Below are 26,204 nucleotides of genomic sequence, written 5' to 3' on the forward strand. Positions count from 1 at the left end.
TTCAACAGGACGGGTTCAACTAATTCATTCCGGGATCCAATCCTGTATTATGAGCAAACACACTCTACATGCTAATTTCACTTCTTTTTTAAATGCCAACAATGACTTCTGTAACTTGAAGTGGCTTCTGTTATTCCTAGATAAGACATTAATAAGGAGACCTATCTTTCCCATACAGGAAGATCAGAAACTGGCTAGAGGGATACAATGAGTAGTAGGTTAACAATGTGTACTATTCTGCTAGGTATTTGCTTTCAAGAGAGCCGTTATTTAGGATAAAAAAATTAAAATGACAGCATACACTGACTTTTTTTTCTTTTTTAAAAAGTATCTGTTGGTGGACACACAACTAATGCTTGGAAAGAGGGACCAGTATCGTCTGAATCCTAATGAGTATATTTTTGCAGTACTGAACATCTACATTGACATCTTTTCTTTCTTTTTATTTTTATTGCAATTTGTTGGTTGGAGGAAGTGAGAAGCACATAAATAAAGGGGATTGTTTTAGAAGTAGCCTAAGAGTCTGAAGAGCATTGCTTTGCGGGGGGGGGGGGGTTGTTTTAAAAGCATCATGAAATATGTTGAGGAAGCAAAACTATCGGCTAGCTAAACAAACATTTTTTTTTTTTTTTAGAGTGAGCAATAGGTAAATGTTTAAGGGTATAAATTCACTAAATTTCTTGCATGTACATTTTAAATGGGATATCAAAATTCTGTATGAAGTATTCAAAGACCTTCTCCTCAAAGACACAGATCAACTTCAAAATTTAATATGAACCTATTAAAGTCCAATTTGACTATTCCTATGCTCATACTTATGTAGCCAAAACTGAAACACCACTGCACGAGAGATGTACCATCAGACTCTGGGCAACCTCAGGATTTGCAGGTACTCAAAATATCTTTAGAAAAACAACCAGCCCTATAATGTAATGGTGTGAGATGTTGAGTGGGCCCCTTATTGAAAATGGAGTTGTGATGGCTGGCTGGGATTGAGCATATTTCTACCACACCACCAGAAACCCCAAATGGGGAAAACCTGAAACAGGCCAATGAGTATTCTCTGTAGGCACGGGATGCTGTTTCGGAGAGAAAACCTGGAAATGGAAGGTACCATTGAAGGGTGTTACTGAGTGGGTACTAGGATACCAGCAGGTGGGTACTGTTATCACTTGAAGAGGCAGAAAACGTCATCCTTTTTTTGGATGTGGGATCCTTTTCCTGTAGAGGGCAGTCCCCCTTTGACTTTTTCAAGGATAAAAGGTAAAGGGACCCCTGACAGTTAAATCCAGTTGCGAACGACTCTGGGGTTGTGGCGCTCATCTTGCTTTACAGGCCGAGGGAGCTGGCGTTTGTCTGCTCCGCAGTCAGTTTTTCTGGGTCATGTAGCCAGCGTGATTAAGCCGCTTCCGGCGCAACAGAACACCGACACCAGAGCAGCACACAGAAATGCCGTTTACCTTCCCGCCAAAGCGGTACCTATTAATCTACTTGCACTTTTTGGGGTGCTTTTGAACTGCTAGGTTGGCAGGAGCTGGGACCGAGCAATGGGAGCTCACCCCGTTGTGGGGATCTGACCCGCCGACCTTTTGATTGGCAAGCCCATGGCTCAGTGGTTTAGAGCACAGCGCCACCCGCATCCCATTTTCAAGAGTAGAGGTCTACAATTCACACTGGTGGTGCCCTAATGCCCACTTGAGAATGCAGCACATGAAGCTCTGAACAGAAGGGCTCTACACATTGGGCCAGTTGTTCTCGCTAGTTCTAATCCAACAATGCAAACATGTAGCCCAGTTAGCTACTTTAACCAACTGTTTGGTGATGAGGGAAAAGTGAGGACTAAATCCAGTCCTGATTCCCATCCTGAACAGCTGATTGGTTATATTTCTGAACTTTTAACAGGTTGGAGAACTGTGCATGTAGCAGCTATTTCTTTGTATTTTTGCTACCCTGATTCCTAGCTAGATCAGGGATGTGTCTACTTACTCAGACTTTCTGTTCAATATGTAAACTGATTAAGCAAAGACCACATGCGCTCGCCTTGTATCAACAGAATCAAGCTAACCAGATTAGTGAGCTGTATACACCTACTGATGTATTGGACTTATTTGTCTTTACACACACACACCCTATAATTTTCCCTTTCCATAGCTTTAAAGTTAACTATATCAAATAACCCAATTATTTAAAACTCCATGCAGTTCAGCTACTTAGGTAGATACCTTGGTTCATTATTATCTTTTTAAGTATCTCTGCACACAGTACTTACTTAATGTTACATGGCACTTTAAATACGTAATAGTAGGTTGGATCCAAAAGTACTTAAGTGAAACTAAATCAACAGATGCTCTTCCACAAGAGCTTGTGCAAGCATATTGATTGCTTTATTAGATTGGTTTAGTAGCAATGTACAACGCTTGCAGAATAGGACCAGATGTTATTTTCTTTCTATTCCCAGTTCTTTGGCTCCAATCCACTATTTGTTAAAGAGAATTAAAATTAATGAGACAAAATGAAATTAGATTAAGTAATAAATGTTTAATCAAAGAATTTTACATATTATTAACAGCATTCATTTGGCCAAACATCTACATGGTTGTAATATCCTACTGTATATAAAGTGGGAATGTATCAAGTATAGACTATGAAAGTGCAAATAGCATTTTCAAGATTATTATTTTTACATTACAAAATTAATTGGTTTACAAAATAGGCTTGCCAAACTTTCTTTCTGAATTGCAAATTCAATTACTGGGGTGGTCTTAAATTTAAATAAGTACCAAGAAAATACAAATTTAATATGCTAAATTTCATGCTCAGAATAAAGTCAACACAGGAACAATGGTGTATACTGCACAATCTAAACCAAATTACAGTAAAACCAGAACCCACAAACTTCACTATTCGTCACAGAGAGCACTTGTACATATCTTCTCTTAGCTTTGCAAGACATCTTAATGCAATACACAAAATCTGTGTGAGGATCGTCCTATTTGGAAATTATAACTCAAGGATACTGTATGTGCGTCTCGAATTAATTTCAGTTTAAAACCAATTAATGAGGATAGAATCTTCAAGTCCTATTTTTGGTTAAGAAGATTTTATACCAGACAGCTGTTTAAATAGTTTCTCAAGGCTGAAAAGAGGGTTTCAACATCAATACCTTCAGGATAGGGCAGTTAGAAGCCAAGCTAGAAAATGTAATGGATCTACAGAATACAGTGAACAGAGCAGCGAACTATTCCTTCTAAATAAACTTCTAGAAGAAACAGATTTATTTTTTTAAATTTTGGAGTAAATAATTAATATGTAGTTATTTAGTATTATGAGCCACAGGGACTGCAAGATTCCAACAGTAATCTTTAAATGAAAGAGTTAAAATACTTTTTCTTGTAACTCACAGTAATCAATATACATACAACCTTATTTCCCATCATAATACTTTACTATACACAGTCAGTAGCGAGAAACCTTTATATCAGACATCAGCAGATCTCTCATATCGTCAAACATAAAAATGGAACATTTCACCTATTTTCCTTGTGTTATCCTAGGATTCGATTATATGCAAGCAAAACAGTAATTTAAACAATTTCTTCTAGTTAAAATTACAAACTGCGTCACTGTAACTTACAATGAGGTCTTGATGCTTTTAAGCCAATCTCAACAAGAATTTTCTTCACAGTAGGACACCACTAGGGAAGGTAATTTTTGTTCTTCCTTTTACATTAAACAGCAACCACACACCAAACGAATATTGTGCAATTGAAAGAATACACAGTAGTGTTTTCATTATTTATATAAAAACTTTTGAGCATTTAGGGTATGGTACTTCCCAATGTGGGCACAGTGTCTGCATAGAGGGATCTGCACAGAGGGGTTTTTCTAACGAACCCCGTTTCTCCCCTCCCTTTCAGAATGCACGCCCTGGTGGCACCCTTCCCCTATTCCACTCTCAGGCTCTCTCTGCTCAAGATGCAGAAGTCAGATCGCACAACTTGAACTGTATTGAGCAGGAGGGCTTGGCTGGAGATAGATGAAGCACCCACAGATCTGGTGCAGCCTGAACTGCCATGGCATGCATGCTGGGAGGGGGAAATGGGGCTCAGCTGATTTGTATGGGGATCCTTCTATGTGTTAGCACCACACCTGTATAGGGAAGAATTTTACGCTATGTCATTATTTACCAGAAAGGCAAGGCCATGAGTGGTTTTTATGGAGGCTTTTGCACTTCATAGCATAGTAACTCCAGAACAGATAACTACTCATTCAACTGTGGCAACTATCTATTTGAGTTAGGCAAAGGCACGGTAACATGTTGCATGTAATATGTAATATTAAATCTTTATTGTGGGACTGCCTCTAATGTCAAGAAATTTCAAACTTCTTTATTTTATAATTATCATTAAAAGCAACTGCACTGTGCATAAAATGTATTGTTAATTATGAAAACAAAAGGCATATGATTGCACTTCCATTAAAGTGTCTTTTCAATACAGCATAGCTGCTGCTAAATCAACTATTTAAAATAACTGTTCTTAACAGTAGAATTAGGCTTAATTAACTTAAGGTACAGCTTATGTTAATGCAGTCACCATGGCAATAAATGCCAGTTAAATTTGGAAAAGCATTTCTTTCAAGTGGTCCTTCTATCACTAATAATTATAGGTGCACTTTAAAACAGCAATACTGCATACTTTTTGTGTTGAAGTTGTTTGCTATTTACAGTTTGGCACATCTGTACTGTAAATAGACATTAAAAAAACAATTTTAATTAGAAAAGAATATCCACTCCTTGGTTTGTGAAGCAGCAGTGAAGAGAAGTATTGTATACCTCAATTCACACTGCAGGTTAAAGATTAGTTGGGGAAAGGCAATGACAAAGCAAGGTATAAAAAATACTGCTAAACACTGGTTTGTTAGAAGACAATTCAAATAAGGGGGAAAGAGGAGAGAATGGTTTCGTAGAATCAATAATTCAAATACTCAGTGAGCCTTTAATCCACACTTTCAAGTTAAGGATCACCAGCCTAAGGCTAAATAGATGCTGCATTGTATTAGGAATGTGGAGTACAAACTATCTCTCTCTCTTCAAAGTGAACAGAACACTGTCAAATGCAATGGAAATTCCCTGAAAGGTTCACATAACCATCGTAAAGAACTTAAAGGGAATTCCTATATATTCCATCTCCACACCACGGATAAACAACCACGCTCTGCTTATGCGGGCCAAAGTCTCCAGAATGCTTACTCCACGTAGTGTACCACTGGCAACTGCCTAGCCATTTTGGCTCCATAATCAATTTCTGTGTTCAGGCTTGTTTGTGTTCACACCAAATGTACATGTTCATTCCACTCAGTTGAGCTCTGAGATATTTGACTTGAAACATCTCCTGAAGCATCCACTTGGCTAGCTGCCTCCCCAGCTGAGTCCCCACTTGGTGGTACTACTTCTCCTGTAATAACATTCCCAACAGCACCACTCTCTTCTGTCTGGGTGCTTCTACCTTCATTTTTGAGCGAATCCTCAAAAAGTGCATGCTCCTCCAGAGGGTCCTGTCTTGCATCAGGAACATGTGGTTGCTCCAATGACCCCTCTTCAGTACTGGGTTGCTGTGAATCATCATCGGTTTCCGTACTTGCTGAAGGAATAAGTGCAATACTTTGAGGATTCATGTCATGGAACCAGGCCATAATGTTCCCAAGGAGATTTTCATTTATATTAGGATCTTGGCTACTTGAATCAGCTTCACTAGATGTTGAATACAGGCCACTTCTTGCATCACTGAAGGTGTGAGAACTAAGATGGTCAGTTGAAAATGGATCACTGTCTGCACTTAGTTTCATCAGACTATCACCAAGTTCTAGAAGTTCAGAGCTACTTAGAGCAGCTCGTGGATTATCTATACTTATGGGACCAGAGTCCAGCCTTGTAGGCAATGAAGTACCTATTGCTCCTAAGGAAGCTTCATTGGTTAGAAAGTCTCTGGTTTCATCAATAACTAAACCAGATTCTTGCAATGATAACTGAATAGCAAGCAGAATGTTTGGGTCATCTTCATCCAAGGAGCTTAAAGCCTAAGAGAGAGATTAGAATAATTTTCAGAATAAATGCAATATATTTATATCTACATACACACATCTACAATCATATACTTAGAGGAGTGTTTCCCCCCTAAATTGCTTCCAATTTCCAAGAAGAAATTAAATTTATGCATTCAAGAGAATACAATTTCATAATACTTAATTTAAGCTAATATTTTTGGTGTGAAACTAATGTCCAAAAGATGCTAACTGAGACACAAGTCCCATATAAATTCATGGTACTTCTCATTAAACCTGTTTAGAAGCTTAGGTGTTCAAATTATTGACAACCAGAGTTAGCTGACAAATTAGCTAACTAAAAGCAGAGGCACGCAAGATACAGATACAGGAAAGGAAAGGAAAGGAAAGAGAAAGGCACAAAGGAATATACCTGCAGAGAATCTTGGTTTTCAGAGTGACTAACAGGAGTATAGTCATGAAGAGAAGAGCTGTGAAGAATACTCATGGAAGCTGAACTCACCATGGAATTACCATGTCTTCTGTTACTACCTGGTTCTTGAGTATCTGTTCAAGAAAAGAAAGTTTATCCCTTAATTTTACTGAGAAACCTCGTCACCAGATACTCCAAACCACATTCAGTTAGGCCAGTGTTTCCCAACCACTGTTCCGCGGCACACTAGTGTGCCGCGAGATGTTGCCTGGTGTGCCGCGGGAAAAATTAAAAAATTCGAAAGATCTTTTTTTTTTAAAGTCAAATTTTCGATTGGGGCGCCGTCACTAGATGACCCCTGGGGTTCCCTCCCTCCCTCCCGCTCTGCGCCTCCCTCCTCCTCCTCCGGGGAGGCCCTTCCTGGCTCTCGGCCAAGGCTTGGCGGCTGCCACTCACTCACTCGCTCGCCCACCCGTCCCTCCATCCCTGCACCCGGCCTCTCCCCCTCCGTCCCCGGCGCAGGGGCTGCCGGGATCCGTAGTCCCCTCGCCCTTGGGCTCCGCGCCCGCGCGGGGTGCGCGAACTACGTTTCCCAGCGTGGCCTGGCGGGCCGGGCGTTTTGTTTGAAGCGCTCTTCTCCCGGCCATGGAATGAGCGCAGCGGCGGCCGGGCGGGCAGGGGCTCTTCCGCGCAGACCCCGCGCAGCCTGCCTGCGCCCCCGCGGAGATCGGGCGGCAGGATGGAGCCCGGGGATCCCCGTGGAGGCGGAGCGGCGGAGGCGGAGGCTGCCCCCCAGGTAGGGCTGCGTCGGGGTTTTTTTATTTTTGCAATGCTGCATCCGCGCCGGAGGGGACGCATCGGACCGCGGGGAGACCCCTTGGCGGGCGTGCAAGGCAATGCATGCGTGCAGGCGTTGCATGGAGTGCAGTGCAATGCAATGGCAACGCGGCGCCCTGCAGGCATGCATGCAACTTCCACCGGCGCTCCGGACTTGGCAGGTGAGGGGGGGTCCCCAGTGGGCGGCAGAGAGAGCCGGGAGGGCGAAGGGGAGCCGGGGGGGGGAGCAGCGCTGCTCCCCAAGCCGAGCCCGGGGGGAAACTTCGGCGTCATTGCGCCGGGTGTTGGAAGCGGAGGCTGGCGGGGGCCCCTCACCTGCAAAACCTGGTCGCCTCTCATATATTTCGTGCATTGCATTCATCACCCGCTTTCTCCTCCAAGGAGCTCCCGGGGGCGCGCGTGGTTCTCCCCGTGTTATCCTCGCAACAACAGCCCTGCGAGGTGGGTCAGGCGAGTGGCCCAAGGGAGCACCCAGGGATTGTCCTGGCCAGGTGGGGTGATTTGAACCCTGCTCTCTGCCCGGTCTTCGTCCTCATTTAGCCCACACATGTGCATGACTGTGCATGACTGAGGTCCCCCCCCCCCTCGTCTTGGCTATGGTGTGAGTCTGTCCTGTTAATTAATGGGGTTCTGCCTTCGGAGAAGATGAGCCAGCCCTCAAGGAGGTGATTATGTAATTTGCTAGCAATTCATGTCCCTCCCGGCATGACGCTGCGCGCTGACGTCACGGGGCTGTAATGGTGGTGTGCCTTGAGATTTTTTTCATGAAACAAGTGTGCCTTTGCCCAAAAAAGGTTGGGAAACACTGAGTTAGGCTACACATGATTTATTTTGGCATTTAAGGCTTGCTAATCAAACACTAACAAATTGCTTCACTGAAAATAAACTACAATCTATAATTATACAGAATTCCTCTTTAAAAAGAAGGAATATCGCTAGCAAAAAAGTAAAGAGACCTTCTATACAAGTCTCACCTAATGTGCTTTCACTGGGGTCATCGGGATCTGGAGCATTACTAAGCAGGCTGTGCATGTCTCCACGTCGACGCTGTCTGTGCCTCCTCCGATACTGAAATTCAGCATATTCCTGCATAAACCAAACGTTACAAAATACAGGGGAGCATGCAATAATAGTTTTGGGCATAACAAACAGCACATTTAAAGAAAAAAAAAGAGTGCCTGTGATTTTATGCATTATAAAATCACTTGTTTTCATAAAAGTAAATAGCAGCCTATACCATGCAAGCTTTTTCAAAAGAAAAATTGGACAGATTACACAAACTACTAAATTAAACTAACAAGACTATATAAAGCTGCTGCTGAACTGCTTGCAAATCTTACTGCAAGAATACAAAGGCATATTTATCTTGTATAAAATATTTAATTATGCATTTTTATACTTACTGTTTAATTGCTTTCCCCAAAAAGTTTGTGTATTATATTGATGAATTTTACAATTGCCTAACATTATAATACCACATGGCTCATCCTCAGCAAAAACACTGGCTTATCTGCATCCATTTCAGCAATGCTTAAAATGTTAAGGATGCACTTAGGGTGTTTTATAAAGTTAGGCGTGGGTATAAGAGGCTAGTATAGAAAACAAGATTTAGGTAATGGAAAAGGGTGCTTATCAATAAAGTACAGTAAAAAGTACAGTACAGGGAATTATGTGTTAATCAGATGCTCATGTTCTCTATTGGTTATCACTGCTTTGATATAACAAGCTGGATAAATAAAAAATTGTTTCCGTTATGGGCAAAAAGGTTTGTGGCAATATCAGTGCTTTCAGATATCAAATACTACAACTTTGTAATAGGAAAACAAAAAAGGAAGTTTCTCGCAAGCTTCAGGAATGGAGCAATCAAGGCTAATTTTAAAGCCAAGTCTTGGACCTGATTTTTTAAATAAATAAATAAATAAATAAGGACTGCATAACTAGGATTAATGCAGCAATGGACTTAAATGTTAGTATATTTAGGCTGCAAGTCTATCCCCATTTACCTGAAAGTAAGCCCTTCTGAATTCAATAGGACTTACTTCTGTGGGGCTGAACTGTTAGGTTTTCAGTAATTCTGAAAAGCTATTTGCATACAGTTTCAACACTGATATATGAGTTTTATACATCAGCCAAAACATTGCCTTAAAAAAAGAAGGCCAAGTCTATTTACTTTAGCTAATTTTTGCACAGTAAAGTAGTCTAATGCAATAATCCTGTGCCTGGTGAATTTATTTTCAAAAAGAATTCCAAGAGTATAGCCTTGCACCAATTCAAAGATTTACTTTTCTCTATCAACATGTAGCTTTCTCACAGCTGCTCAAAGTATCTGCAAAGCATCTATCAAGAATCACACTTTGCTGAAATATGTTTCATTAAATTATCCAAGAAAATAAATTGTTAAGAATCATGGCTAAACAGAATGTATAACTTTATTTAAGCATGCTTTCCTGCCATGTCCCCCCCGTAATATTCCCCCCCTGTAGTTTGTCTTGTGTGGCTTGCTGAACTAAGTTCCTCTTTGCAGAACTGGGAGATTCTTGTTGAAGACCAACAGGCATTAACAAGAAACAGACTGAGTTTTATTTACTGAGGGCATGATTGTTTGGGATAAAAGCATTGCTACATTTTTTTTGAATGAACAACAGAATGGCAGATGAGATTGAAGCTAAGCACAACATGTTAAGAGTTTTTAATGCCAAATAAAGCAAGAGAGCGTTGTCCAATGTTCACTAGAAACCTCAGTAAGAATGTCAGCTCGGTGTACTGTTACTGTGGAAAAGACTTTCCAAACTACATTTTTTGAGACAGGACAGGACAGCGATTGCCCATGATTCTTGGTATATCTCATATAATACTTGTATGACATTTTACAATTTTAGTTTGCAGGTGTTTTCTCCAATAACGTGTGTGGGTGCTAGGTATTTGTAGCTCCACTGCATCATTTAATTTTCTCTTTTATTGTGTTATTACTTTTATAATTTTTCTTGTTCTATTTGTCCTTTTTCAGGTTTGTATCTGCTTTCTCTGCTTATGTAACAAAATGAAATAAAGACATATTTGATAAAAAGAAGTCCTATTGAATTCAATGGGGCTAGGATTTTTAGGGGTCATTTTTATAATTATTATTGGGAATTATTGGGAACCAAGTATTATAGGAAGAACTGGGAAAAGCAAGCAAGTTCATTTGCCTATAAGAAGCAAGCTATATTCTTACAAGCATACTGCTGTTCAGCAACAATAGAAAAGGAAATATGCAGAAATGTGTGGCTCTTACAAAAAAACCCCAAACATCACACACTAGGTGTAGAAAACCTATCTAACTCGGGGATTTTCATACTTGAGGCAGGAACAGAGGCTGCAAAAGGAACAAAATGTAAAATTAACCTATTCAGATCAATCTGGTGTGGTTTTAAGTAGTATACTTATTTCTTCCCGGCGTGTTTTGCATCTGATGACAAATTTTGTATAAAGTTTAAACTAAAGAGATATACATCTCTGGTTAGATGCCTGTGTCTCACTACAAGTACAAGCCTGCACCCGCATACATTTGCATTTCCCTGAAATGGAAAATGCTTAAATACATACAGGTGGGAGGAATGAAAAAGGGAGGGAAATTAAAAACAATGTGCCAGCACCAGACTAATATAGATCTTTACTGATCGCTGGCCTTGATTAAAGAGCCAACTCAGAATGAGGAACAGAAAGGTATTTCGTGTTACAGAACTGGCATGGATCCTCTAGGCCCATAGAAACTTAATTCATGGTTTAGTCCCTTGGCAATGAGGAGGAGGAGTATAGGACCTTCCCTTAGGAGGAATAATAATAATAATAATAATAATAATAATAATAATAATAATAATAATAATTATAATAATAATAATAATAATAATAATAATTTTATTTATACCCCACCCTTCCCGGTTCAAAAACCGGGCTCAGGGCAGCTAACAACAAATTTAAAACACTTAATTGATGCAACAAAAATAGCATAAAATATGGTATAAAACGTGAATAACGATAAATTCAGAATTGAAAAATCAATTTAGGGGGGAAATCCGTCCAATAAACATTAGATGATCACGTGGGCTAGCAGGCTAAATTAGACCTATTTGGGCCAGCATGGAGACCAGGGGAGAATTAGCTGTGGGATCCCAGAGTGGATAATCTTCATAAAAAGGGGAGGGGGGAAGGAAGGGGAATAAAAGATCAGGCTAAGTTCAAGTTGGAAGCCAGGCAGAATAGCTCTTGCAGGCCCTGCGGAAGGAGGTTAAATCCTGCAGGGCCCTGCTCTCATGACACAGCATTCCACCAGGTTGGAGCCATCACTGAAGGCCCTGGCGGAGAATAATCTAACTTCCTTAGGGCCTGGGACCTCTATGTTCATGGACCTTAAGGTCCTCTGTGGGGCATACCAGGAGCATGGAGCAAGATGCCTCTCCCATATCAAACAGGCATAGATAGAATGCTACTTTAGCTGAGACAGTTGTCACACTGTTTGCTGGGACACAGTTGAAGCAGAGCTAGAGGATTAGGGTGCCACGTTGTAAGCCACCTTGTATATCTACCACGAGATATAAAATTAAATATATTTCCTTCTATTGTAAAGCAGCAAAAATAGAAAGCTCATCCAGACCTTGTAAACCTTGGTGCAGTTTGCAACATCATCAGGAAGCTAATCATGCAAAGTGAAATTCCATCTTAATTTCCACAATAATACACATTTTAATTAAAAGTGACAAAAAATTACCTCGGGGGATGCAAATCCTAAATATTCCCAATCCCATGTTCCACCAGCAAAGCTATAAATTAAACAGAATTTGTTAAAGAAGACTAGAATAAATCGTGAACACCCCCTCCAACAAAATGTGTACAAAAATGAATGTGTTCATTTGATCAGCTTCAAGGGCTGTCCTGTGCAACCTTTCTGGAATTTTACTTCAAGGGCAATTGTGTTAACATTTGTGTCCTTCCCTCAAAACTACCTCCTTTTGTGCAGTGCAGCTGGAGCATCCTTTCTCAAATGCCATGGGGAACTTGCTAGTCCTTGTTACCGACAATGCTACTATATCCATGTAAAAAGTTCAGCAGTCAAGAAAAAAACTTTTGCCAGCCAGAAGCTTACAAGAGTAAGCTGAGGTGTTTTAAAAAAGTTATTCCTGCATTTTATTTCAGAGGAGGAGCACTGCACATACACACCTCAGTCCAGCTAGCAGATCTTTCCCTTGTTACAATTCTGGCCACAAGCACATGTCTGTGTCTCCACCACACCCCCACCGCTGCCCCTTTAAAACTGTTAGGTGGGAAGTGGTGAAGCATCAATAATAGATTTTTAAAAATGAATTCCGCAAAGCAAACCTACCAGGACTACCTGCACTACAACTTGAAGGCTAAGCAGAGGAGTTTTCAAGGCAGGCTTACCAAGCCGAGTGGCTGTCAGGTGAACCTCTTTGGCCATACTGATCTTTGTTACTATTAGGTTACCTGCGCCTTGGAGCTTCTGGGGAATCTGCAGGAGCAACTCCTCGGGCCACAGAGGCCAAGAACTCTTGCCTCTTCTGCTGTACAAGGCAGGCTGCACGGATAATTTTATGACGCGGAGTACGAAGGTAAGGCCTGTTCACTTTCTGAGCAAGATCCTCAGTGACCATCTCAAGATCTGTCTATATCAGAAAATAAATACTCATGTAAATTCTTTACAGGACAAGAAACCATAACTCTGGATACTTGCTGCGCATGTTATTTCCATGGGGACAAGAAAGAACAAACCAGGGAAAAGTGGGTTAATGGTGCCTAGTACAGGGTGGATCACATTGCATAGTTTTGGTTATTCTGATTCCTGAGGCTCTACCCTAGTTCTGCTCATAACCAAGCTGGACTTGGAGCATAACATGTTCAGCCTGAAAGAAAAAGTCTGAAGAAAAATAAAATTCCCTCCTTAGGGAGCATGGCTGGAATACAAGGATGTAAGGACTGGTGAGTTTTAACTGAATGAAAGATGACCCACTCACCTACCTGAGTCAGTGATGGAACTGGCTTCCTCCTGTATAACCCCTGGAAGGAACATTAATGGTAAATGCCCAATGTTCTGTTCTCTGGCTGGCCTGCAGGAGTAAGCCAGGAAACAGTGGGACTTGCCTAAGCTGAACCAAATTTGGGAGAGAATTGCATACAGGTGGCTAACTCTAACAGGGTGGCAGAAAAGACCATTTGGGTTCTTGCCTGGAAACAGGATTTCTATGCATGCAGAGAGGTGACCCCAAGTGGGACTTGACCACCACCTAGTGGTCAAAGGCAGAATTACTTCTCAAAAGAGAATCTTCAAAACTCCTTCAATTTTCTATTATGACAAGCCAAGGAAGTAGAAACAGAACAGAGGAGAGTGACAGCCAACACTAACTAACAAGCAATAATACCAACTTCTAAATAAAAAATAACAGTAATGACTAAAAAGCTCAGGCAAACTGTACCATGAATGCAGAAAGCAGACTCATGATTGAAGGCTTCGACACATCATACTTGTTGGCATTGGCCACATGCCTTTGTGTATCCAACTCAGTTACAGTGTTAATTAACACAGTTAATTTTACCACTCTGGTCTTGGGCAAAAAGTTCATACATAAAGCAGCTGCCCTGGAAGTTGAAGGGATGGGCATCAGATCCAGAGCCACCACCAATTTACACAGGAGGAGCAGATAGTGAAAGTACTGAAAGAGATTATAATAGTCAGGTTCCTCCACCTCACATTCCCCTCTCCGTTCATCCTCATCCAGAATAAGATCAGAGGCGACAGGGTCCCGCTTGGGTAGACTGGGATGCTTTGAAGTTGTTCTGCCCTATCATGAGGGCAAGGAGAAAAAGTAGTTTTTCCCTCTGCAACTGAGGCTGGGAGAGTGTAGGGGGGGGAATGTAAAACTATTTTGAACAGGGCAGGCACACAAAGAAATTAAGAGCTAAGAAATTAAGAGCTAAAATAAGAGCTAAACTAAAAGCCTGAACCAAATACAGAGTGGCAAAGGGTAGAACGGGAAGCAATTTGGTGAAGGCAAAATAAAAAACAGGATTCCAAAGGTGGGTGGCCCCTGTGAAGGGCCCTTCTCTTTTGAGCAGCAATTTTGCCTTCAACCACTAAGTGGACCTCAAGTGACAGCTGCATTCACAGAGTACGCAACTGCAGTAATGTGCACTGCCCAAAGGGAGCCTCAATTTTTTAAGAGCTTTGTAAAGGAGAAGGCTGCCCTGGTCACCACCCTGAAAATACACTAAAGTGGGTTGTTTTTTGGGGAAAAGATCACTGAAGTAGCTCCTTATCAAGTGGAGCAAACCTGAAAGTAAATTGGGAAGAAGCTTTTGAGTTTTGCAGCATCTGCTCTAGGTGCCCTAAGCCAACAAGTCAGAATGGATCTTTGGCTTTCTTCCCAGAGTGGTAAGATCATGATCACACACACACACAGAGAGAGAGAGAGAGAGAGAGAGAGAGAGAGAGAGAAGGGGGGGGGGGAGTTGGACTTCCAGAAGGGCTCCATAAAATTTTAATGCCTGCCAGACATCCTATCTATGCCATCTTTGCTCAGAAGAATGAGAGGAATTAGAGCAGGACATTTTTAGCACACATTACACTAAGACCAAATGTTTTGTTGTTCATTGGTACACAGTCTTACGACTTCTAAAATGGAAAACAACAATATGACACTCTAAAGGCACTTTTAAGGATCCTTGATTTCCATGGGAGAATTAATAGTACAATCCTCTACATACCCACTCAAAAAGAAACCCAAGTAAGTTCAATAAAACTTACTCCCAGGTAAGTATGCATAGTATTTCACCCTAACACTTCTTCATTGAAGCCAATAGGATACAGTACATATCTGCTTAATCTTTTGAGTTGTGCTCTTAAGAATGCAAATCTAGAGGAAGTTACTGGGAAGCAAGTAAGAATTACTAGAAAATATCAATTCAATATATACAACTAGTCAACTGTAAAAAATTAATCACAGAAGCCACTAACACAAGGGCCTCCTTTACCTGCATAAGTTCGAATATTTCTTTTTTTGTGCTTTTTGGCTCTAGAAAGAATCCATATGGGTAAGAACACTTCAGGATGCGACGAGTTTTGAGGAGTTCTTGTACTGCATCTTCAATGAATGTGGTATCTGGACAACCTCCTTCAGCTGCAAGAGAAATCCAGGCATTGCAAAGAGTATTTTGTTTTCCATTTGCTGATGTGATGACTATTTCAGCAACAGCAGAACTTATTCTAAACAGAGTATAATGTTTTGTGCAAAATCAAAATTGTTTTTCAAATCCTAATCTAGCTTTCAACAGAAAAAGCTCTATGTCCATTGTTTGACTGCATTCAGATTTCTGCATTCACAAGACGGCATAGTCACATTAGTCCAAATTAAAAGAAATTCACATTGAAGTCCCACTGAAATTACAAAATACAAGCGTGAGCACACAGAGAAGATGGACAGTGCACTCTAAAGACCACTTCAAGCAAATGCAGGAAGGAACTTAGGGCTTCAGATCGAGTAAGATCAGGGGTAGGCAACCTAAGGCCTGGGGGCTGGATGTGGCCCAATCGCCTTCTCAATCTGGCTCAAGGACGGTCCAGGAATCAGCGTGTTTTTACATGAGTAGAATGTGTCCTTTTACTTAAAATGCATCTCTGGGTTATTTGTGGGGCATAGGAATTCGTTCATTCCCCCCCCCAAAAAAAAATATAGTCTGGCCCACCACATGGTCTGAGGGACGGTGGACCGGCCCACAGCTGAAAAAGGTTGCCGATCCCTGGGTAAGATGCAGAAAGTTCTCTGAAGTGTCTGTGTTCCTGCCTTCAGTTGCTAGGGGCAGTTGCAGTCCCATGTGAGGACATCTTATACTCACAGGAGAAAAACCATGTCATATAGAACACCATCTACTAAAATCAGAACGTGTGCAAGAGAAGAGACAGATCTGAATAGCCAAGGATGGAAAAGCTGGGTAGGAACTAACTCCCCAAGAGAAGAGATCCTACATGAAACTAAAGTTTCTTGTTGCTTTTCAGCATCAGCACAGATAAATGAAGAAAAGGAAGCAACAGATTGGTATCAGAGAGGAACAGCATGACAAGTAGATTGGGGAAGATACTAGCTGGTATTGAAGAAAATATATCTTTATTTAGATTAGAAGACATAAAGCACATGTCATATACTGCAATATATTGTTTGTTCACCCATTAATCAAAGTAAATCAAGCCACACAAATGCTCAGTTTGATGTACACACATTATTCTGAGCACCCGAATGTATCACATAAACTCAGCACACTTACGTCCACTAAGAGCTCTACTCAGTTGTTCCATCTTTTCTTTGGCTGTTTTTAGAAGGCGCTGTTCTAACTAAAAGTAAGATAAAATTTTAAAAAGTGAAAAACACTGTTTTGAACTAATAAAGCTGGAAAATAATTTTATAGAACTATTTCCAACCGTACTTGGTAACTGAGCTCATGGTTCTTAAACCTTGTGTAATAGTGCATAAATCTATCAAGTTCTTGAAATCGTTTGTGTTTCTTTTCAGCCTAGAAAATAATTACGGGAAAGAAAGATAAAAAAAATTAACGACTTGCTAGTTTTATCTTAATGTAACATTTATGAGCAAAGGGAAATGGGCAATCAACCATTTAAAATGTGAATAATAGAGCTTTATTCACAAGCAGCATAGTGATGCATACTGTATGAACAAATCAGCCAGCTGGAAATATGCCTTAACACATCTCACAAGTCAAACTGCACTTTGGCATTATTAAGTCAAACTCCTAAGCCAGTTTTTTTCTGCCTTACGTTGTATCCTTTGGTGGGTAACATTTTCCTTGTGCACCCCTCCTTCTGCCTTTCTAAGGCAGCCCTCAGAAGTTTCACAGCAGGGGCATGCAAGGGATTGGTGAGGTGAAGATGCTGCTTTCTTGAAGTACATCAAGCTCTTGGGAGCCTGTTGAGCTGCCAGCAGCCTTGCAGCTAGGTCACACCTGTACAGCGGCATCAAGTACATACACTGGTGGCTCCACGTGGGAGTTGTATAAAGGACCACTGCCATATGCATCACAGTGCCCCTAACCAGGGAAGTTGCAGTGGCCATGTACGCAGCTCTGTAGCGAGGCAATGGTAGATATATTTGCTGGCTTTGCATGTTGAACTACAAATCCTTATGCTACCAAGCACAGAGTAAATGACACCCTCTGCCTCTTGTGCGAATTTCAGGCTCAGGGGAGAAGTGGAGATTATGTCCAACTTTATGCTGTGCTTCCAAGTCTTTCTGAAGCACAGTGTGAAGTTGGAGATGAGAAATGAATGCTAGAAGAGGGAGGTGTGACGGCCAAGGTGAACATATTTTGGGACCCTACTCTGGTTAGCAGTGAAATACCTGAAGTTTAAAAATCAAATGAATTGCACAAATTAAAAAGCTTAAGAAGAAAGGCAAAGATAATTACCCTTCTGTACCTCCTCAGTATTTGTTAGCTTCTTACCTCTGCTGTCATTTCCTTGGACTGTTCCTCTACATGTTGAATGACTTCATAGCGAGTACATCTGTAATAACCTCCAGTGGAAGAACTATGCTTCTTCCATTCTTCAAGGCAAATCCAACAGAAGTCATATTTACACTTGAAAAGGAAAAAGAGAGCTAATTTCTTAAACCAATTCTGTTAAAAGAATTGAAAGGAGACCTAGAATGTTAAAAACAACAGCAATTTGTGTTTTCATCACAGTTATTCAAAGGGTCTATGGGAATTGGTTTCTCCATGTCTGCTATTTACATAACAAAAAATGTGTGTGTTAAAACTGCATTCACACAATTAAAACTCCATGTCTAGCTTGACCCTAAGTGGAACATGATTCAGAGGATTCTCTCAATGCAACCCCCATAGTTCTATGGTTAAGTGGCCTGCATGCAGTTCTGTTAGTGCAGACAGCTGTTGCCAAAATCTTGACCAGTGCCAAATATTGGGATTATGCAACTACGTATGCAACAGTATCAGAGAAGGGGATGCTTGTTGGTTTCCAAGTGCAATTTTAGGTGCTAATCATTACAGGCATACCTCGTTTTGTTTCATTTCACTTTACTATGCTTTGCAGATATTGTTCATTATGAGGATGCAGTGTAGCTGCAGGCAGCCTGTCCGCTTCAAAGGGCTGTAGGTGGATTTTTCCCCTACTGCCCCTGCAGCTAGTGGGTCTGGCTTAAAAGACTACAGTATAGTGTAAACATAACTTTTATGTGTACTGGGAAAATAAATAAATTATGTGACTTGCTTTATTGTGATATTCGAACCTGCGGTATCTCTGAGGTATGCCTGCACTTTTAAAGCCCTATATACCTGAGTCCAGTATACCTGAAGGACTACCTTCTCTCAAATGAATCAGCCAGTTCTTTAAGATGATGAGAATCTCTTGTGCCTTCCATTGCCTTCAACATCCGAAGACATATCTTTTTCAACAGGTTTTCGGAATTTACTGCTGATTAGACTGCAATGCATTTTTTAAAAATTATGGCAGCTCTGGTTTATATGCTGTTTTAATGCTGTATGCTATTTTGTTATATTGCTGAATTTTAAATGATTATATAATTTTTAGATCTGTTTTTGTTAGCTGCTTGAAACATCTCTGTTTGGAGAGGAAAGTGCATGATAGGAATTTAATAATGAAGGTTTGTAGCCAACTAAGTTTTACTGAGAGTAAAGGTGAAGGGTAAAGGGACCCCTGACCATTAGGTCCAGTCGTGACCGACTCTGGGATTGTGGCACTCATCTCGTTTTATTGGCCGAGGAGCCAGCATATAGCTTCTGGGTCATATGGCCAACATGACTAAGCTGCTTCTGGCGAACCAGAGCAGCACACGGAAACACCTTTTACCTTCCCACCAGAGCGGTACCTATTTATCTACTTGCACTTTGACGTGCTTTTGAACTGCTAGGTTGGCAGGAGCAGGGACTGAGCAATGGGAGCTCACCCCGTCGCGGGGATTCGAACCGCCGACCTTCTGATCGACAAGTCCTAGGCTCTGTGGTTTAACCCACAGTGCCACCCGCGTTACTGAGACTAGACCTACTTAAATTAACTTGGGTACATGAATTTCAGTGGGTCTACTCTGATTATGACTAACATGGGATACAACCCGAAATAGATAAATTAATACATCAGATAATGCTTCTTGTCAAAAAGAACTGAGGGTGCTATGGATGTTACCTGTTAAAGAAAATGAAGACTGCAAGAAAAACTACTTTCTCACACCATCAAGCAATCAACACAAAGGCAGTTCTTTTGATAAAGCAAAATACTGATCAGCAGGGAGGCTGGGAGAAGAAAGGGAAGCTCCCAAGGTGAGAGCTGGAAGGTCCACCCCTTTCTGTGTGAGACAAGGTTTAAGATCTACCTTTGAGAGCAGACTTTGCATTTTCTTTTTCTCTTTATTAGATTAGTTTGTTTTTATTGTGTTGTTTTATGAAAAAGCGTCAATAAAATTTCATGAGAAAAACAAACAAAATACTGATCACCAGAGTGGATATTGTGGACTTTTTAATACATTGCATGAAGTAAACATTTCTACTTATATTTATATGAACTGTAGAATTATTTTGACTCTTTGCTTACTTTTGCACACTGCATATGATTGCAGCCTTCGTTCTTCTGAATTGGGGATTTGCAATTGGCACATGGTTTAGAATTTGTGAGTAACCATAAGCAGTTGGCAGCATCTTCATAAGCCTCACTAACGCCCACAACTGTGAAAAAGAAAAAATAACGTTAAGGTTTTGTACATGTAATAGTGTGTTAATAGCAAGTTCATCATTGCATTTTCTAAATTTTCCGAGTATGTGATTAGGCTATTTTTAAATACACTGTAACTCATCCTAAGCACTTATTGTAGGGTGAAAAAGATTTTCAAATTTCTTCATAAACCAGTGTTATGAGACTGGTACTACAAATATCCACAACAAATGCTAAAAATAATGCACAGTCCAAAGGTTAGAAGCACACACATTTTCACTGCCAGCTTTTGCAATATCTCTTTATAAATTTGCCCACTAATTATAAACAAGCTGTTATTTCCATAAAACATCCCGCAAAATTAAAGCATACTAATCACTGCAACTCCCAGCAAAGAACAGTATATTTTGCAGATTAATAAGTAGTTGAAATGTTGCATTCCCCTTACATTTTATTTTTAAATTCCCTCAATTTCTTAGAAATTACTTGTACCCTAATCAACCAAGTCTACATCATGTTTATTTCATCATTATTATTAAACACCTGCCCTTTACCCTAAGGTCCCAGGGCAGATCACAACAATTTAAAATACAACATTAGAAACAGTTTATAATAAATTACAATCACAGGAATAGGTCAAGTGTCAGAGGTCAGAGTAAAGAATGTTGTTTGGTGAGACTATGGATTTTAAGTCTACATTCTCAAAAACTTAAAACTCAATGCTCTCAGTTTTGAAGCTCAGCTTCCCCAAAGATGGAAATGTACAACTATACACCACAGGGAACTCTGTCCAACCTGTCAAAATTCAGTTCAAATTCTTTGCTGTTTACCTGTGCATTATTAATGCCCTTTCATTTTAGGCAGGTTTGAGAAACTACAGTTTCTCTGCATCACTTACATAATCTGATTTAGGAGACAGACTATGGGTCTATCTAGCTCACCATTTCCCATGCAAACGAGCAATGGCTCTCCAGAGTTTCAGGCTGGGTTTTCTCCCAGTCCTTCCTGTGGAGAACAGGGATTGAACCTCAGACCTTCTGCACACAAAGCAGCTGTGCTACCACTGAGCTATAACCCTTACTCTTGCCCACACTCCCCTTAGGAGGCCAAGCTGCCCATTGTGCAAATCATAATTTAATATACTGTAATAAATAATAACACAGAATTTCTACAAATTAACAAAAATACCATAATGGCCATTCTTACGCTCTTCCGGTTTCATTTCTGTTATCTTCTGCAGCCAGTTCTTCCATGTTTCACAGTCACAGGGTTCATGTGCTTCACCTAAACACTCCCTGAAAAATTGATCCAAGGCTTTAATAAGCTGAAGATTAAACTCACTCTTTATTAATATTATTATCGTTATTAATTATTATTTACTGTGGATTCAAGAATACTAGTTCTTAATTCGGGAAGGAAAAAAAATAAGATAATATGTTTTGCTAACATGACTAGATATTCCAAAGCTGATAGCAATACAGAAGAACAAATCATAAACAATACCCCAAGGCATAAATGACATAAAATATATAAACCTCAATAACTTGCAGTGGAATTTAGGTGCATAATTGCAAAGTGCACTTTGAAGTCTCCCTTATGTAATTTAAACTGTTGATTGGAGTTATGATTTGATTTAGCAATCCACTAAGTCTTGAGTTGAGTATTGATTTATATTAACAGTACTCTCTTCTGTCTCTTTCTCTCTCACACAGAGTTGCATTCTTTTATGAATACAGACCAAACCACTATGAATCAAGATTCTCAAATCCTGCTCAAGGCTTTCTGAGTCATATGTATGCGTAGAACAACATTACTATGTATGTTTACCTTTTCCTCAAACACTTCATAGTGGCAGAATGTGAGGATCTCTCATGCAGCATTTTGTCATTTTAAATTTCTTAGACGCTTTAGAGATCCATGCAGAGCTGAAGGAAGACAGCAGTCAGTCTCCTTCCAGACTCTAGCTGGCACAGGAAGATGTACTTATAAAAGTAGGCTAGTGACTCAGACATTTTAGGGCTGCAAGTGCTGGGAGGAGAGGCATTGCAATGGTCAGAAATAGGCATTTTGACTCAATCTCGCTTTGACACTAGGCCACACTATATCAGATGGGAGGCTGTCACCATGTGTACTGCCTAACAGCAAATTTCAAGCTGGACAAGAGATGGAGGGTTTTTGAAAGGGCTCTGGCATTAATATTGCAATAATGTTATAAATTGTTGAAGTGCTTTATAAAGATAACAGAATATCTGTCACAACCTTTAACAGCTTAAAAAGGAAGTGTCTTCTGTAACTAGGGTAAATGTCACTTAATTAAGCACTATTTTCTGACTGAGAACATGCATTTGTCAAAAATAGGGACAGTCACTGAATATATCATCTCTACTCCACCTGCCCTTTAATTGAATAGGGACTAATATCAGGAACTGAGATTTCTACAGAGGACAACCCCATGAGCTTATTTCATTATTGTTTCTAGTTTTCAAAGAAGCAATCAAATTTCTGGAGCAGAAGATGCATCGTTTCCAGATGGTGCCTGGGTGTAGATGTGTCAATATGATTTCCAGATTGGTCACGACTCGCTCTTTTTTACGGGAAATACAGCAAAATAGCTTCAGACATCTGCCACACATCCAACATACAAAAAACAGAACAACTAAAAATAGCATCATTTCAGAATTATAGGTTTATGGAGGAGCCTGATATAGTGCAGGATGCAAGGAATTTTCTCTAGATCTAATGATGAAGAATCTTCTAAAATGCTTTTTGTTAAGTGAAACGCCACAAACGCCAGAGCAAAAAGAAAAAAAAATGTAGAAAGGAAAATGTAACATTCTGTCATATTAGAAATAAAAAAAAACAGCTTTGGGTGCTCCTTCACCTCTGAATTTATGTTAGAATAGAAGTCTATATATAAATATATATCTCATATACGCAGAGAAAAAAATTATCCACACCCCGCCCCGAAAAAGCAGAACTATGTATACTTAGCTCACCCTGAGAGGATCAATTTGCTTATATTCCATTATTATTTAACTGAACTATACTCTTTTTGCAAAAGATTTATACCCCCAATCAATGTAATCTTGAATTTTAAAATACCAAAAAGTGCTTTTGAGCAGATAAAATCCTTTTTGGTTTAAGAGTCTGAATATGAAGAGAGAAATGAAAAATTCAGAATAGGATTTCACAATGTGAGCACAAAGATCTATATGAAACCAAAGATGAATTTCCCACAAACAGTAATTATTTTAATGCTCGTACATGGACTGTACGGCACGGTTTCAATTTTTTTAAAAGATCAGCAATCATGTTTAAATCATGTACAAGAAAGCATTACTAACCAGCAGAAGAGATGCCCTTTCCCACAGTCCACAGCGGGAGCTCTTAGCAGTGGGAAACTAAGTGCTTCTGAACCTGTTGTATTTGACCCTTGCCTTGTTAGCCTGACGGCTCTCTCACAAGCTGGTGTAGGACACCATTTAATAGAAGGATTATTTTCAACAAAGGCCTGAAAACAAAAGGAGATAGAAATTAGTTGCCATTTTCGATCAGGACCTTCTAACGGATACAAAGCTCAATTTGATGGTGCAAAACTCTGCAGTTTAGAACAGGTGTAGGCCTTAAAATAGCTATAAAAGATAATCATTTTATCCATTATACAATTTTAGTTATTTGCTATAGCAACATGTAAAGCTCAGCCAAAGAACTCTGTTTGGAACATTCATGTATTTTTTTTATGCAAAAGCTTACAAAGCTCGATCTGGCACAATCTACAAATTAATAAGGAATGTCTGAAAGGCGGAGAGCGAGGTCTTGGGGCGGGGGGGGGGGGGAGGAAAAGATTCCTGTTCCCACCTACTTTTCTCTCCACCCCCCACCTCCAAATAGGAAATTAGTGGAGCATTAAGTTACAGGCACTGGTGCACTGTGAGGGCCAAACTCTTCCTAGTAAGATTGTAACATGTAGAATTGGGGAATAAATTTAGCTACGGAGAGCAATATTACTATATCTCAATTGGGGCTGAATACTAATGGGAAAACTACTTGTAGTACTTAGATGCAATGTGACTGAAGTGTCAGATGTGGTGGGTTGAAAAAATTACAAACTGTTTAATCATTTGAGGAGCAACAACTGGTACATTTAAGAGGTATGTTGACTCACGAAAAAGGTTTGCAATAGTTCATACTTTTTTCTTTCTTTCTTTTTACTGGGTCAGGATCTTTTTGGCTTGAATAAAGACAGCGGCTAAGTGAAAGTGTGACCTTTCTCCCATTAAGCTACCATCACTTTGGGCAACAGCTATCAGGAAAACATTTGTTATAATTTGTATTTAACAAAACAAAAAACAAATCATAATATTTCTTGTAATAGTTGTCTATAATACTAGATGCATTTCTTTCTAAGAGTATTTTTAATAACGTCAGAATAATCATCTCAGATGGATACTTTAGACACATGCCGCTGGCAGTTTACCTTAATGTCAAATTGTAGGTAGCGTTTATCCATCTCCTTGGAAACCACACTTTCGATGATCTCCACTGGAACAAGCTGGAAGCAATCATACGCTGGGCAAAAAATATTGTGGGCTTCACCCTCTTGAATCTTCATATTCAAAAATCTGTTAAAATGTTCATCAGGTTTGAGCAGGAAATATTAACTCCACCAAAATTAGGGAGCAAAAATCAACCTATTAATGCCTAAACCTCGCAGGTAAGTAAAGAGAGATTATGACTACCTTACAAGCTCTGCAAGGTATTCGGGAAGGCTCTGAGTCAGCAACTCACAGAGCATTCTACAATACTGAACAGAACAAGGAAGCCTCTGAGCATGTGGGCACACAGTGGAGTATCAAAAGGAATGATCTAAAATATATTGAAAGGGTTTACTTTTAGCAGCCCTTTACTGATTTGTGTGGGGTGCATAGCATGAGTCAAAAAGTACCATATCACATTAAGAAGTGGAATATTTTGGTCACGGAAAGCTGACAGAATGAACTTTATGTCTGCAATTTTTGTCTCAAGGAAAAACTAGAATAGAAACTGACTTAGTAGCTGTGACTTAGATAATCTCCCCATGCTAAGGTGGATAGGGTTTCTGTCCAAAGAAACTCTCCCCACATGCATGATGGAACTGCATTATGTTTAACTTTAATAATACAAGATAACAGCATCTCATGGCCAGATCACTTTATGTCCAGATTTTCTCCTTAGGCTTCTTTTCTCAGCTGAGTCAGACTTTATAAGGGGCAGTTAACTCCTTAGGATCCTTTGGATTACAGAAACAGAACTGGTCCTGCAAGGGCTGCAAAATGTCCTAGAAAGCGACTTGGTGTGGTTGATAGACAGATGATTAGAATGGCAATATGTCGCAAAAATCTTTAGTGCCCTCCTTAAACCCACTCTGGAGTAAGAGAGTAGTACCGCATCATCTGCGTAGAGAAGTAAAGGACAATGATAATCTGCTATACGAGGGGTGTGGATAAATTTTTGTGAGTCGGCTAATGGGTTCCTCATATCATTAATAAATAGGTTAAAAAGAAGTGGCGCTAAAATACAACCCTGGCGAACACCCTTATTTACTGGCACTGGGTTAGTTAGGTCTCCAACAGGGGATAATCTCACCCTGGCCACGGACCCGGCATGAAGTTGGGAGATAAGCCACAGGAGCCTTCTATCTATTCCCCAGCAGGCACGTTTATCCCATAGTAATTTCCTCGGAATACTGTCAAACACAGCTTTCAAATCTATGAAAGCTGCGCAAAGTTGGCCCCGTCGAGGTGTCGAGTATTTCCGGGCTAAGTGAAAAAGAATAATTGCCTGGTCTGTTGTGGATCGGTTTAATCTAAATCCAGCTTGCTCATGCCCAATCAGGTCAGCCTCAACTGACCACTTCATCAACCTTGCCAGCAAAAAACGGGCATATATTTTCCCAATGGACGATAGCAGACTGATATTCCGGTAATTCCCTGGGTCACCGGGAGGGCCTTTTTTGTAGATAGGAATTATAATGGCCTCCTTCCACGTTCCTGGTATTAAGCCCGTGGCATTTATTGCATCGAACGTTTTAGCTAATATCCCTGCCCACCATGCAGAATGTAGCTTTATAGCCTCAACAGGGACCAAATCTGGCCCAGGGGCCTTACCAGTTTT

General features: G+C 40.2%; 2 protein-coding genes across 9 annotated transcripts in view; one reads left to right on the forward strand and one right to left on the reverse strand.

The window, feature by feature from the left end:
- The window catches only part of LOC308569849 (protein lifeguard 1-like), a 34,923-nt gene extending 34,410 nt beyond the window's left edge, over nucleotides 1-513 (forward strand). For all 4 annotated transcript variants that reach the window (XM_081164038.1, XM_081164037.1, XM_081164036.1 and 1 more), the window contains exon 11: nucleotides 329-513. In XM_081164038.1, coding sequence (XP_081020164.1) covers nucleotides 329-478 — 150 coding nt within the window. In that variant the 3' untranslated portion in view covers nucleotides 479-513. The remainder of the gene's footprint in view (nucleotides 1-328) is intronic.
- A 2,005-nt stretch (nucleotides 514-2,518) lies between these two features.
- Nucleotides 2,519-26,204, reverse strand: part of ANKIB1 (ankyrin repeat and IBR domain containing 1) — a 51,463-nt gene continuing 27,777 nt past the window's right edge. For 2 of the 5 annotated variants that reach the window (XM_081164016.1, XM_081164017.1), the window contains exons 8-20: nucleotides 24,529-24,673; nucleotides 23,396-23,562; nucleotides 21,240-21,346; nucleotides 19,935-20,065; nucleotides 17,813-17,947; nucleotides 16,781-16,867; nucleotides 16,622-16,688; nucleotides 15,335-15,480; nucleotides 12,794-12,972; nucleotides 12,060-12,111; nucleotides 8,287-8,398; nucleotides 6,476-6,609; nucleotides 2,519-6,078 (exon numbers count right to left, since the gene is read on the reverse strand). In XM_081164016.1, the coding sequence (XP_081020142.1) occupies nucleotides 5,329-6,078; nucleotides 6,476-6,609; nucleotides 8,287-8,398; nucleotides 12,060-12,111; nucleotides 12,794-12,972; nucleotides 15,335-15,480; nucleotides 16,622-16,688; nucleotides 16,781-16,867; nucleotides 17,813-17,947; nucleotides 19,935-20,065; nucleotides 21,240-21,346; nucleotides 23,396-23,562; nucleotides 24,529-24,673 (2,212 nt within the window). In that variant the 3' untranslated portion in view covers nucleotides 2,519-5,328. The remainder of the gene's footprint in view (nucleotides 6,079-6,475; nucleotides 6,610-8,286; nucleotides 8,399-12,059; nucleotides 12,112-12,793; nucleotides 12,973-15,334; nucleotides 15,481-16,621; nucleotides 16,689-16,780; nucleotides 16,868-17,812; nucleotides 17,948-19,934; nucleotides 20,066-21,239; nucleotides 21,347-23,395; nucleotides 23,563-24,528; nucleotides 24,674-26,204) is intronic. The other 3 variants (XM_081164019.1, XM_081164020.1, XM_081164018.1) reach the window with 3 other exon arrangements.

Source organism: Podarcis bocagei, assembly GCF_964188305.1.
Source record: "Podarcis bocagei genome assembly, chromosome: 12".
Lineage (NCBI taxonomy): Eukaryota > Metazoa > Chordata > Lepidosauria > Squamata > Lacertidae > Podarcis > Podarcis bocagei.